Source organism: Sprattus sprattus (genome assembly GCF_963457725.1).
Source record: "Sprattus sprattus genome assembly, chromosome: 16".
Lineage (NCBI taxonomy): Eukaryota > Metazoa > Chordata > Actinopteri > Clupeiformes > Clupeidae > Sprattus > Sprattus sprattus.
The window spans coordinates 24,688,621-24,703,455 of record NC_137914.1 but is presented as its reverse complement, the minus strand read 5'-3'; the positions used below and the strand labels follow the sequence as shown (position 1 = coordinate 24,703,455).

Here is a 14,835-nt window from a genome sequence, read left to right as displayed (position 1 = left end):
ACTGCACCTACATCACCATAAGTTGTTTTTGAGGGTTGTCAGAAAAAAGCCTCTGCTGTCAATCAACAACAAACTAAAGTGCCTACAGTTTGCCAAATGTAAGTCAGACTTTTATATTAGAGTTATATGGTCAGATGAGACCAAAATAAGGCTTCTTGGCAACAAACATCAAAGGTGGGTTTGGCATAGACAGAAAGATAGCCATACAGAAGAGCACCCCATACCCACTTTGAAGTATGGTGGCGGATCTCTGATGTTGGGGGGCTGTTTTACTTCCAAAAGCCCTCGACATCTTGTTAGGATACCTGGTATCATGGACTCCATCACATACCAGCAGATATTAAATGAAAACCTAACAGCCCCCTCTAGGAAGCTTAAAATGGGCCGTGGTTGGACCTCCCAGCAGGACAATAATCCGAAGCACACCTCAAAATCAACACAAAAATGGTTCACCGACAGCAGAATAAAGGCTTTACCATGGCCATCACAGTCCCCAGACCTTAACCCCATAGAAAATCTGTGGAAAGAGCTGAAACCTATTTTACCAGCGTCGACCTAAGAATCTGAAGGATCTGGAGAGATATTGTATGTAGGAATGGTCTCAGATCCGTGCCATGTGTTCACCAACCTCATCACGCATTATAGGAGAAGACTTGGAGCTGTTATCTTGGCAAAGGGAGGCTGCTCAAACATTAAATTAAGGGGTGCCAATAATTGTGGCACACCTGTTAAGGAGAATAATATTTATTTAATGTAAAATTAAAATGTTTTCTTTCAATAATTTTATTTCAATGAAAAGGTAAGATTTTTTACCCGCTGAAGGGTGCCAATAATTGCGGAGGGCACTGTATATATACAGTACTGTGCAAAAGTTTTAGGCAGGTGTGAAAAAATGCTATGAACTAAGAATGCTTTGAAAAATGTAAACAATAAATGTTTATTTTTTATCCATTTACATGGTAAGACTGAGCGCAGCAACAAGACACAACGTAGTTATACTGCATCAGCAGGGTCTCTCCCAGACAAAGATTTCAAAGCAGACAGGGGTTTCAAAATGTGCAATTCCAGCTCTTTTGAAGAAGACGTTGAGGATCGTAGACGCAGTGTTCAGCCAAGGAAACTTAATGCAGCTGATGAAAAACACATCAAGCTTATTTACCTTCGAAATCGGAAGATTTCAAGCAGTGGCATCAGCTCAGAACTGGCAGAAACCAGTGGTACCCAGGTACAGACATTTACTGTCCGGGGAAGTCTGGCCAGAAGTGGTCTTCATGGAAGAGTTGCAGCCAAAAAGCTCTACCCCGACAAGGAAACAAGGCCAAGTGACTGAACTAAGCACGTAAACATAGAAACTAGGGTGCAGAAACATGGCAGAAGGTGCTCTGGACTGATGAGTCAAAATTAGAAATATTTGGCTGTAGAAGAAGGCAGTTTGTTCGCTGGAGGCTGGAGAGAGGTACAATAATGAGAGTCTGCAGGCAACAGTGAAGCATGGTAGAGGTTCCTTTCCAGTTTGGGGCTGCATTTCTGCAAGTGGAGTTGGAGATTTGGTCAGGATGAATGGTGTCCTCAATGCTGAGAAATACAGGCAGATACTAATCCATCATGCAATACCATCAGGGAGGCGTATGATTGGCACCAAATGTATTCTGCAGCAGGAACATAACCCCAAACATACAGCCAATGTCATTAACAACTATCTTCAGCTTAAAGAAGAACAGAAAGTCCTGCAAGTGATGGTATGACCCCCACAGAGCCCTAATCTCTACATCATCGAGTCTGTCTGGGTTTACATGAAGAGACAGAAGAATTTTAGGAAGCCTACATCCACAGAAGATCTGTGGTTAGTTCTCTAAGATGTTTGGAACAATTTACCAGCCGTGTTCCTTCAAAAACTGCGCAAGTGTATCTGGAAGAATTGATGCTATTTTGAAGGCAAAGGGTGGTCACACCAAATATTGATTTAATTTAGAATTTTCTTCTGTTCCTTCACTGCATTTTGTTAATTTATGAAGAATTGATGAAAATAAACTGTTAACACTTCCATTTTTGAAAGCATTCTTAGTTTACAGCATTTTTTCACACCTGCCTAAAACTTTTGCACAGTACTGTATATATATATATATTTTATTTTGCTTAGTGTGTGTGTTTGTTTGTTTGTTTATTTTAGATAATTGAACGTCTTCTCTGCACTCAAAGCACATTGTGTCTATGTATAACATATGAAATGTGCTATATAAATAAACTTGAACATGAACTTGATCTTTATCTACCACTCCAGCTCAGTACTCACCAACTTTCAGACCTGCCAGTTTGGCTGGGCTGTGATCGTGCACTCTACAAACAAACGTACACATCTCCACTGAGTGTTCATCCTGATGGTGAAGGCCATAAGTCTGCAAGATGAAAAAGATGATTTATTTGCAGCATACTGCTTGGATTATACAACAACAAAGATGTTTTCATGATGACAGATCAATAGAAATATATGCTTGTTCGAAACCCACTGCACATTGCCAACAGATGACACCTTTGAAAGCAAGTGTACATCCTTCATTCTCTCATGGTCATAACAGTGGGGTTCACCTCTGTTGCTGCTTTGTTCTTTTCTAAAATAAGTTGTAATTATAAAAGTAATAAGTAACTTTTTGGATTTAATCTTAAAATTATTTAATAAACTTCACTACACTTACATTTTATAAACTTGAATTCACTTCAACTCTACAAGGCACACAAAGGCACACAAACATAACACCAGAAAAACATCTAGTTCCCTTTTGCAGGAGCTGTGAACTACGGCTTAGGGCGACCTGATCGTAAGATAATTTCATCAAACTTATAATCAATCACGCCAAAACACTGATGAATCTGTCAGTCCACCCACAGCACGCCCCTGGCAGAGAGCAAACTATTTCTTCTGCCTTTCATGAATTTCACTGCCCTATTTGCACCATTGCCCTCACTGGTTCTTCCCAGGGCACAGCTGAATGTGTTGCCCCACTGGCTCTACTCCCACCCCTACTGGCCTTGCTGAGAGAGGAACGCGGAACATTGATTCTGATTGCCCTAAGATGGTCCACCCAGCCATTTGTGAACCTTTGCCATCTGGCAGTTGGGGCACCTTGGGGCCTTCCAGCTTGTCATTTTAGCATTGGGTGCTAGTCCAGGTTCACCCCCTCTGGTATCATGTTGTATAAAGGTAGTTAGGGACCTCAGGGTTTCCTGACCTACTCTTCCTCCAGCCTGGGATCTATTGTTGGTCCTGAATGCACTGTCTCCGTTTCAGCCCCTGCAGTCTGCCAGCATTCAAATTGTCTGCATTTACACCAGGAAATCTGAGGCCTGTTTTTTTTTAAATGTATTTTGGGCTTTAATGTCTTTAATTGATAGTGCAATTAAGAGTGGAACAGGAAATGAGAGGGAGAAGAGGTGGGGAGTGGAGGAGAAATGACATCATACCGGACCTGTGCCCTCCATGAGCGTAAAGCCTTAATGTGGTCGGGGCTAATGGTTGCGCCACAGTGCGCTGTCAACACTTTGAGGTCGTTTGACATGCCTTGACATTGTTATATCTACAAACCATCTACAAACATTGATCTCAAAGTGCTACACATGCAGTTATTTAGCAGAAATTTTGCAACAATAATCTGAAAGCAGTAAGAACGTCAATTCAATTCAATGTTCGACCTCTAATAAATAATCTGTTTGGAAACAATAGGCCCTTTGTAGTCCAGGCAAAATAGCCCATTTTGGAGCCAAAAATGGAATAAATTGTAATAGAATTTTTTTCAGCATCGATCATTTCTATGAGGTGTCCAGAACAACATACTTAAAGTCCTAAGAAATCCAAGTTGAGGAAATATGTTTAATTCTCATCAATCTGAGATGTGTGCTAATAATGCATGGCAAAAATACACCTCAAAAAAATATTTTTTTCCTTTACTCCTATCAAAATAAAACTTTACACAATGAAAGTACCCATGAACATTTACATTTTTTGTATTACAAGTTTCTTTGAAAATGAATTTGAATATGCACATGAGCTATACACTAATCGAATATGCCCAAAATACACCCAATGGGCTTAATTTTTTCCTTTACTCCTACCACAGTAAAACTTTACATAGTAAAAGTATACATAAAAAGTAACTTTTTTTGTATTACAAGTTTCTTTTGAAATGAATTTGAATATGCACATGAGCGTCACACTTATTGAATATGTCCTGATTGCATCAGAAATACCATACCCCTGGCAGGTACTACCAAGCCAGGCAGTTTTCAGGTTAGAGGCCAGTCTAAAAGCAACATTGCCATCTCCCATTGGCAGTAGGATGACAGGATGAAGATTTGGCCGATGTATTTGTCATACATATGAATGGTGTTTCTGCCTATGGACATATTCAATAAGTGTGGAGCTCATGTGCATATTCAAATTAATTTCAAAAGAAACTTGTAATACAAAAAAAGTTACTTTTTATGTATACTTTTACTATGTAAAGTTTTACTGTGGTAGGAGTAAAGGAAAAAATTAAAATTTTGAGGCATATTTTTACCATGCCTTATTAGCACACATTTCAGATTGATGAGAATTAAACATATTTCATCAACTTGGATTGCTTAGGACTTTTAGTATGTTGTTATGGACACCTCATAGAAATGATCTATGCTGAAAAAAATTCTATCATAAAACGTAAAACGCTATTTTGCCTGGACTATTGCCCTTGGGTGCATATGCCCTCCGGTGGACATTGGAGGCCCAGCACCTCCAGTGCTCAAGCCCTAAAAATAACTATCTTTACCGAAACAATCCCCCAATAATCCTTATGGAAACATAATGGCCCTTCAGTGCTCAAGTCTAATCGACACCGATCTGAATGAAAATTCAGGTGACAGGGTTAGTTAAGACCTTTGATCCTTCTGATTAGTTTGTATGCCCTATGTATGTTTGTATGTTCAGACAACTGCTCCTCCTACCCTGTTTAGAAATGTTTAGAATCAGGGCAGAGAACATGCTAAAATAACTGTTTCCAGTAGGTAATCTGAAAGAACTAAGAATTCAATGTCTTGATGGAATCCATAGGCATTTTAAGTGTGTGCTGTTGATGACATTACTTTTCTTGAATCCCTTTAGAGGGAAGCACTGCAGTCAGGGTGCTATAATTAAAATGCAACTGAAATATAACCTTGCTAAGCAAACATTGCAACTCCATTGTTATTTGTAAGTACAATTCACTGGCAGAAGTCAATTAGCTGGTTACACCTATTCTTTTCACATCTTTGGAACATGTAAACACACACTTGACTGTATCAGTGGCTAAATATTTCAATTTGAAGAAAAACTGACTTAATTTATAATGAGCATACAAGCTTTATGTATAAATCGCCTAATGCACAAAGGGCACTTGTTTCTTCTCTGCCACTAAGGCTGACGGAAAGCAAAAGGGAAACCATAAGCACGTTGTATTCAAAGAAGCCTTACAAATCAGTGTGCTTTAAATTGGTCAACCTGATAACCACAATGTACAACACCTTAAACACAACAGCTTTATTTCCAGTTTTTCCACACATTGACCACATACACATATTAAGGTAATTTCCTACCACTAAACTGGGCTTTATATATAGGTATCCCTTACTACACCAACATGCTTCCACACACATTGCCAGCGGAAATGTCTCAGAAAAGTACCTTGATATATGATGTATATGTATGGAATAAATAAATATCATACCAGGAATAGGACAGGACGGAAGACAAGTACTTCCTACAACTGTAAAATTATTTTACATTATTTAACATGCATATTTTACATTCTCATCACATTTGTACTCCTTATGTTTAGATACTTGAACTTCACGAACTGAGACAGACTAAATGGCTACTGAACACAGAATAATCGCTGATGTCATTCTGATGTAACTTCCTGTCAGATGATGGCCAACCAGGAAAAGGTGTGGCTCCTATTGCTCACAATAACACAAGGTCCTGGGCCCTAAATAACCCTCTCCCTCAATCAAAGGGATGATTAAGACCTCAGGTTTTACGCAAGTCAGACACTGGTTAGTAGGCATAAGGGACCTTTTTTTAACTAAGACAAAATATTTCAGCACCATCAGATAATATTAAAGGGAACAAGGAAATTCTCTTACCTGAATTTCAAAGCCAAATGCCTCATCTGCATTCTTCTCCAGGACCATGTTTGTCCTAGAAGAGATATAACTTGAAATCTAAATAACCTGTCTGCGGTGTCAGCTTCACCATGCAAGAAAACATAACTGCTTCTGACATCAGTCTCTAACCAATAATGTAATGTGTGCAGTGTGGAAAATATGAGCAAGCGGGAAGGCAGCGGGTCAAGGTTGAATGTCTAAACTTTTTCTGTGTTTTTACAGATTAGATTCACACAACAGACAGACAAACAGTTAGATTTTATTCACATGGCCCGAATAATAATTGAAATTGTCTCTAGGCACTTTACAGAGGCCAGAGCCTAAACCCCATACAGCAAGCACTCAAGGAAAAACTCCCTTTTAACAGGAAGAACCACCTCAGCTGGGGAGGGCGGGGAGGGCATCTGCTTGGGCAGCCCGGGTAGAGAGAGAGTAAAAGGAAGTTGAGGGGGATGGGGGGGTCACAAGGGAAGGAAGGAGAAGACAGAATCAGGAGCACGCAGATGGATTCATTCACGTATCGGAGGATTAAACATGTTAGAACATGTGTGGCTTATAAACATGAGATCCATGAATCATAATAGAGGGTTTGCACATGAAATATACAGAATTAATAGTGGATGAAAATGGAGAGCGCCAGCATTCAAGGTAACATAGAATAGCTTAGTGGGTAAACAGGGTCCCCATAAGGTTACTTTTATTAGGATTAGCATAGCAATGAAGCAGAACATTATGTCAATGATGGTATTTGTTTATATTATGGGTGAATAGGCTTGCATACTCGTATTATAAGCAGAGTAGAATTTGTACATAATAGGTTGGTGGGAGTGGGCAGCTGTAAGCAAGGGGGTTTATGTAGGTAGAAGCTAGAAGCACACAGAATCAGAGAGACCGACCTGATTAGTTCGGATGAATGTGTCAAAGGTCTCCATTTCTGTAGCTGTCCATTCTTGAGACAGAAAGAGATATATGGAGAGAAAAGAGTAAGTACTACTTATAACCATGCCCCATGTTCTCAAAAGTAATATATATTTAAAAAATATATCTGATTACTGTGTTTACAATTCCATAGAACAATCCAGCTCTTTGTGTGTATTTGGTGTTAAATGTGTACATGTGTTTTTCTGGCATACAGAACATACATCTACATCTACAGTTTATATCACCTCTGTCATTAGGCTTTCATTATCGGCCAACAATCAACCAATGATTGCAAGTTCAGGCTCGTTTACTCATAATATTGGCCCATCTTTATTATGCACTGGCTGATGCAGATGTGAATGTAAGTGAATGTGATGCACTATTCATGGTGGTAGTTAATAACTAATAAACTTCATACAAATTTATAATAAAAAACAAGCGTTTTGTTACCCAAGTATGGGGGGCCAAAATATGCCTGCAATGTATCATCTTATGAAATCTTTTCATTAAGTGGCTTAGTCTTTTAGATTAGTCTTTTGTCCCTTGCATAAACAAAACCAGTGACTGTTGCCACAATCTGACTTTAGAGACTTTTTAGTGAGCTGTATTGTTTTTCTTGTTGTCGTTGTTTAGTGAGCTGTATTGTTTTTCTTGTTTTTGTTCCTTGTTTGTGCATATATAAATGTATTACAACACGTCTATATACAGTACTTTAATGCAAGCTTGGGTTTCTGTATAAATATCAATGTCATTCACTTTACTGAGAGTCTTGATTAGGAGCAAACCCCTAGAACAGTGGTTCTTAACCTGGGTTCGATCGAACCCCAGGGGTTTGTTGAGTCACTCTCAGGGGTTTGGCAGGGGTCAAGACACACACAGTATAGCCCGGTTCACACTAGCAGTGTCTGGCCGTTTTAATACATACTTATGTTTGAAGAAATCATTTCAAATTACGAAGGGTTCGGTGAATGCACTGATGAAGCTTGCAGGAATCAGTACCTCCAATAAGGTTAAGAACCACTGCCCTAGAAGATTCAAAAAAACTTAAATCTAGCCATATCTGACATAACTCTTATGAATAGACCATAGAGAAGCTACAAGAAAGTGCCTTTTGTGCTGGTTCTGCTGGTTCTGCCTGCCATCATTTGAAGAGTTGTTAAAGGCTGCATTCAATGGTTTAATTTATGTCTAAAGTTTCTGATTGTGTGATCCTACACAACATATGTTGCTCATGCCATCTAACACAAAGCCTTATTGTGGCACATGTGACCTGTGCACTTGTGAGAGGCTGAGACAGTGAGGAAAGACCCGTACTGTCTGTAAGGCTTCCGGGCAAGGGCCAAGCAGTGCGCAATAAGCTTAAGATGGCCAGATCTGAGCCAGGCTCTCTGCTCACATGGTACACACAGCTGATTGTCTGCCAAGACACTGTGGGGACAAAGACATCCATTTTGTGCCTACATGCCATGCCCACACCCTCATGATTAGCATAGTAGAAACATGCAATGCTGGTTTTCATAAGAGGACCCCAGAAACGTTTCAGTAGAGTGTTTGTATAAATCAGGGGCCAAATGAATCAATCTTTGCTAACAACTTGTTGTAGGACCATGTGTACACAGATTCCCATGATTTATGTACAGAGATTTTTTTTGTCAGATTTATCAAAGACAATGTATGCACAGTGTTAATAAGTTCTCTTAATAAATCTGATCACAAGTCAAATCAGCATAAAATCATATGCACATAAATCAGCTTAACGTCCCATAATCATCCTTGTGTGATCCTAGGTCGAGACACATCTTTAAGTGATTGGATAGGCATGTACAATCTTCTAAGTCAACCAGTTTAAAACAGTAAGCTAATCTTTACACTATTGCCGCAATATGTGTAGAAATGTGCTCATCACAATTTTAGTGCACACTCCGTTGATACTACAATAACAAGCCATAGCAATGTGTGACCAGATTGGTGACAACCTCGCTGCTGAGGCTACTGATGGTGTATTAAATTGCCATTATGTATTGTTTGTTCCTTGTTACTGATCGAGAGTTCAATCATCCAATCCACCAAACAACTCAAAACCAGAGTGAATACCAACAGGAGAATAAACTGTTTAGCCTTGGCAAAGAATTTGGGCACATGTTGCTTGGGCGCTACCCACATAAACAGCTGTGCTGTTCATCCCACAAATGCATGTTCCTTACAAATGTGGCACCATTTAAAAGGGAAATAAACAGGCTTTCCAATGGTATGAGATGTATTGCCAAGAAAGATTGTTGCAACAAAGAAATAATCTACTTAACACAAATGTCCTTACTTTTTGTGCTATGTTTATTACATGCTGAATTTTGATTGGCCATAGGTAACGTTTTTGAAGAGCAAGCCTAATTGAACTTTATGAGATGTGAGCAAATGTAGCATAACACATTTCCCCAAATGTTACTGTGAGTGGTTCCTCAGCATTTGAAATTGAAATCAGTTACAGCACCCTCCTATGGACAAAATTAGGCGTGCCTCCAAAACATGGGGTCAATTTTAAACTTTAAATCATAAGGTATTGAGGCAGTAGAATTTTTCATTGAACATTATTCCCTAGGTGGCGCTACTCCACAAGTGAGCTAGGGCAGTGCACCTCCTAGAGGCCAACCTGCCTACACAAAGAAGTGCTACATTTTTTCTGTGTGTGTGTGTGTGTATGACTGATATTCTGTTTACTAGCCTGTGTATTTTCTCTCCCATATAGGCAACCTAGCTCTGTTCACTCACTTTGTCTGTTTTCTTCCCCTCCTATCTCCACTGTGGGATGCTGCTGCAGTCTACTTGCAGAAACCCTCCCACCAAACTGTGGTGTCACTCTGCTTGTGATAGTTACATACCAGCCTATTTAAAGGTAATAGAAATGAATGCCATCATTGACAGTTTTCTACTTCACTGCTCTGCTGATTGTTATAAAAGTGACCTTATCACATTTTTATCCACTATAAATATAATATGTATCATGTATATACCATCTTGTATAATTCATGAAATATTGCATCCAACATGTATATACAGTCCATTGCATTGATATACTAAATAAATTATAAGTATCAAATGTAATGTTTTATTCTGTATGTATTAATTAATATACTTGCCTTCTATCTTCTCCTCTGTTCCCTCTTACTTTCGAATACTTTTGAATACTTTCTTGTCATTTGTAATCTCTTATTTATGTTTTGTTCTTTTATTTATGTCTTGTCATTTTAATCAGCCATGACTTTAATACTATCACACAAATAGGCGACCCTTTTCTAAGATGACAATGTAACGTAACTGTTGTGGACTTCTACAATAAAAGCAACCACAATAGGTTATATGGAGAAAAACCAAGCCATCAGCATTCAATAAATGTGGTCTACAAAAGTATTGGATGGGTGGACACTTCATTTGACATGTTTTGAGCAACATGATAAGAACTTGGGTAAGACAACGAACTATGGAAAGTATCACTTATTTGAACCATTTAATGACGAGCGTCGTAGCCTACACACTTCAGCAGGCTAATGTAGCCTTGAGATGCCTTCAACGTGTGAACGATTCAACAATTAGAAAAATAACCATTTTCAAAAGCGTAAAGGCATTTTAAAAGACCAGACTAAAGAATAAAGGCGAACTTACATTTTGAAAACTTCTCGGCAAGGTGCCCCCAGAATATGCAAGCGTCTCATACACGTCAGTGGAATTAGAAACAAACGCCAGAGGTCCAATGCTGTACAACTTCGAAGGAAATATTTCCCTGCCACTGTTTTCACAAGTTCCACTCTGGGATTCACTGGAGTTCAGCCTGTTCCGTCTCCGGAAAGTCATGTTTTTTTATATAACCGTGAATGTATTCTTATATCAAGGAGGATTGTTGTAGCATTCAACCCCAGTGCTGATGATTTGGAGAAAAACTCGATAAGCGTGCCATTAGCTTGATGTAGATTCTTCCAGCGGAAATTGCCTGGAGGTGGAGCTGGTAGTCACAAGGCAACTCAATGTAGCCGTTCGCTGTTCGAAAACCACACGGGATTCCACTAAATTGGCTAAACCTTTGTGCAGTCGTGTTTGACCAACTCAAGGAAATGTAAGCTATAGGACATTTAGAAAATTAGCGTCGCATTGTGTTAACTGGCGAATGTATGTATTAACCCTTTAGTGCCCGTGCCGAACATTCCATACCATTAATTGAATGTATACCATTTTATTTAGAATGACACGTTCTATAAAATGATTTATTATACGGCTCTTCAGAAGTCACAAAAATGAGTTGAACCTGACATGGTCTGCCATTTATTTGTGTTTTAATTCTGTTCATTTTGACCCTAAGAATATATAATCGGAGGGTCTGCTCTGTTGGATTTCTTTTTTGGGACATTTTAGTGTATGTACCCTTTATTCTTTATCCGAAAAATAATTTAAAAAAATCACTCAAATCCTCAGTGGGTTGGTCAGGCTGTCAATAAATGCATTCCAGATACACAGAACACATGTGCTGACAACATCCACTGAAAAAATAACTCTTAAAACACATTTCTACATGATTTAGCATCAATTTAATGCAAACACATTTTTTCCAATATTTTCATCTTAACTTAATTGGCAATCAACTATTCCCCCAAGTTATGACATCAGTCAATATGCCATTCTTTTCACCAAACTGTGTACTCATTCCACAGATAAAATTATAAAAATCAAACCAAAATCAATGGATCTGTGATGATTTCACTACTAGTTGGCGATCAACAGGCTAGAACCTTAATAGAATTGTAGGCTACTCTCAAAATTCCGAAAGACAAGTTGAATATTTAACATGATTGTTAATGTCCACATTATTAAACACCATGGCCAAGGCATATTTTTTATTTCAACATAACCCGTTCTCCCAATGGAATTGTGTCACACAAGAAAAATAATGCAGCAAAATGACTTAAAATATTGTATTGCCTCAGATGACAACTATTACAAGTTTAACGGAACAGAATGATTGAACATAACTTAATTAACTAGATGCAGGTCCCTGTGAGGTGGGATAATCAGGAGGATGGGACACAGCAGATACTACAGACCTTCACCCTCACCACCTGAGGAGACAGCAAACAAGACCGGCAGAGTGGGTTTATACAGCAGCACTATAAAAAATGCACCACCCCCTCTCTCTTTCTCTAACACACACACACACACACACACACTCGCATGCGCACGGCCTACTTAAGCGAAAGTGAAATACACTTCTGCATCCTTCTCCGACCTTCTCCGCCCTCGAAAAAAAATAGGCGGCGGTCGGATTCAGAAGGATTTGATCGTACTTACATACCCTATACACTTCTATGACGGCTGTGGGTGCTGAAAGTAATTTACCGCGGCAATAATAATATAATAATAATAATTTTAGCCTGAAATTGTGGGGCAAATTTATATGACGTCATATTACGTCACAAAAATAGAGGTAGCTGATTATTATAACAGTAGGCTTTCTATGGCTCTGAGTAGGCCTACGTATATAGACCAGTCAGGTATACTATGGGTTGCATTTGGAGTGCCAGTAGGGAGCAGACATCCTATTTCAAATACATTTCACATGCTTTAGCGCTCAGTACGACACAAAGATGTTGCCTATAATAATAATAATAATAATAATAATATTGCATTATATTTTAAACGCACTCTTCGTTCCAAAGAATCTCAGAGCACCAACATGGTACGCACTATAATATAGCATTAAAGTAAAAAAATTAGACAGACACATAGCTTCAATAACTTCCATAATTTATTAAACAAAACTTTGTAAAAACAAAAAGACGATCTCCTTCAGCTCCAAAAAAACAAAAAAAAGGTTTTGACTCACCAATGCCGATCACTTAAAAAGGAAGTTGGCTCGACGGTACTTTGCTTGAGCAAACCTCTCGATTACTTTATCGTTAAAATCCAGCAGTCCATTAATTAAGGTGTTTTCAATAGAAAGCATGGAGAGGGCGTTCAGTCTCTTCTGTCCCCTCGTGTTCCTAGTGAAAGTCTTTATCCTTTTCTGGCTGGTTCAGAATGAAGTCGTCTGGTCTGTGTGGTCCCAAACGTTTTATTTCCAATTTTTCTTCCTGCGACAATGTGCTGATCTAACTCTCACTGTATGTTTTTTTTTGCTTAGTCTCGGGGTAGATTTCTCGCGGGTTTCGCATTATCCCAGTCTACATTACGTAGAATACGTAGATTACGCAGTTAACGTCTAGGGGCAAATTTGAAATTGCCCCTAGTCTCAATGTTAACTTTGGCCGGTGTGGTTCGCGCTCATTGGTGTTTCTATGGTAACGGTGGGGCAGCGGGGGTCTTTGCCCCTCCGGAAACAGGAAACGGAAATATAGACATAACGTTCATTCATGTCTATGGCAAGCACACAGGCAGTAAAACACACAAATCAAATTACTCAAAAACAAGACTATAATGCTTGTGAGTCAAGTTTATTCACACACATATGTACGCTACTTTGCATATAAAAATATATATATAGTTTGCCACGAAGTAGGAATGGATTGAGCCTTCTGCTCAACACCGCCATCTAGTGGGTCTGGTGGGGCACTGCCCCTAATGTAAAAAAACGCCACTGTGAATAATTACATTCCAATATGCTTATCCCTCTCCTTGCCCGGGCTTGTGCGTTTAAAGGTGCTTGTTTTGTGTGAGCCAGTTAATTTGTCTTTTGATGCTGGAGTTTAATAAAGGCAGGCTATTATATAAAATGTAAGTAAATGTGTCAGTAGTATGAGAGACATTGACTCGGTGGGTGATGATGTCGTTGGGAAATAATGTCGTTAGTGGACCAATCACAGCCAAGAGGGTATCCGACTCTCTCCGACTCTCTACGAAAAGTTAGAAAAAAGCATTCCTCTCCGACCAGCTCTCCGAGAGCTCGGATGGGTGTTAACACCTGGGGGAAGATGTTGCCAAGGCGTGCCAAAGTGTCCCTCTCTGACCGAATTGGAGAAGTGTAAATTAGGCTTTACATGTCCCTGTCTTCAAGCACAATCCTTGAACATCTGTTTGGGTCCCCGGTGCACAGACATGCAATGCCATGGCTCTTGCACAGAAGCATCCTCGGGCACACATGCTTTTCTTGCAGCGTCAGTATGTGCTGTGTTTGATTTCAGAAAGTTTTGACTCTTTCATCATCATGGTTGCCACCAATTTGCCATTGACAAGTTGTCTCCCAAAATCAGTGGCAGCTGGATAGGTTGGCTGAACCATGTGTGCTCGCTTACTCACAGCCAACTGATGCAGGGCTCGGCGAAGGTGTAATAGGAAGGCATCTTCAGTTGGTGGAAGGCAACGCATGTCTCCTTTGATACTCACAAAGAGATGGGTTCGCAGTGTATCTAGAGTACCAACAAAGTCACTTCTGACATAGAGTGACACCATGTATCGCCGTGCTGCTGTTATAACCTCTTCCTGAACATCCAGGCTTTCCTCAGGGTCACCGTACCTGCACAGTGGCATAAGGTCTGTCAGGTGTTTGATAGCAGTTGTGTAGGCCCGCCTTTTTCCTCTTCTGTACAGATAGCTGACTGTGTCACATCCAGTAAGTATGTAGGTGCTGAGGAGAAGGGATGCAAGATCTGAAGCTGCGACATCATGCTTCCCCACCAGAGCTTCTGTGATGGTATGAACAGGTAGAAAGATATCCATCGTCTTCACCCACAGCTTCTGCAGCCCATCCATGTGCGTGTAGTACAT

General features: G+C 39.6%; 1 protein-coding gene across 1 annotated transcript in view; it reads right to left on the bottom strand.

Annotated features, from left to right (window-relative positions):
- The window catches only part of tamalin (trafficking regulator and scaffold protein tamalin), a 30,044-nt gene extending 19,067 nt beyond the window's left edge, over positions 1-10,977 (bottom strand). Inside the window, exons 1-4 of the mRNA XM_080854327.1 lie at positions 10,750-10,977; positions 7,068-7,120; positions 6,151-6,205; positions 2,294-2,396 (exon numbers count right to left, since the gene is read on the bottom strand). Of these exons, the coding sequence (XP_080710453.1) occupies positions 2,294-2,396; positions 6,151-6,205; positions 7,068-7,120; positions 10,750-10,938 (400 nt within the window). The 5' untranslated portion in view covers positions 10,939-10,977. The remainder of the gene's footprint in view (positions 1-2,293; positions 2,397-6,150; positions 6,206-7,067; positions 7,121-10,749) is intronic.
- Positions 10,978-14,835: the final 3,858 nt, after the last annotated feature.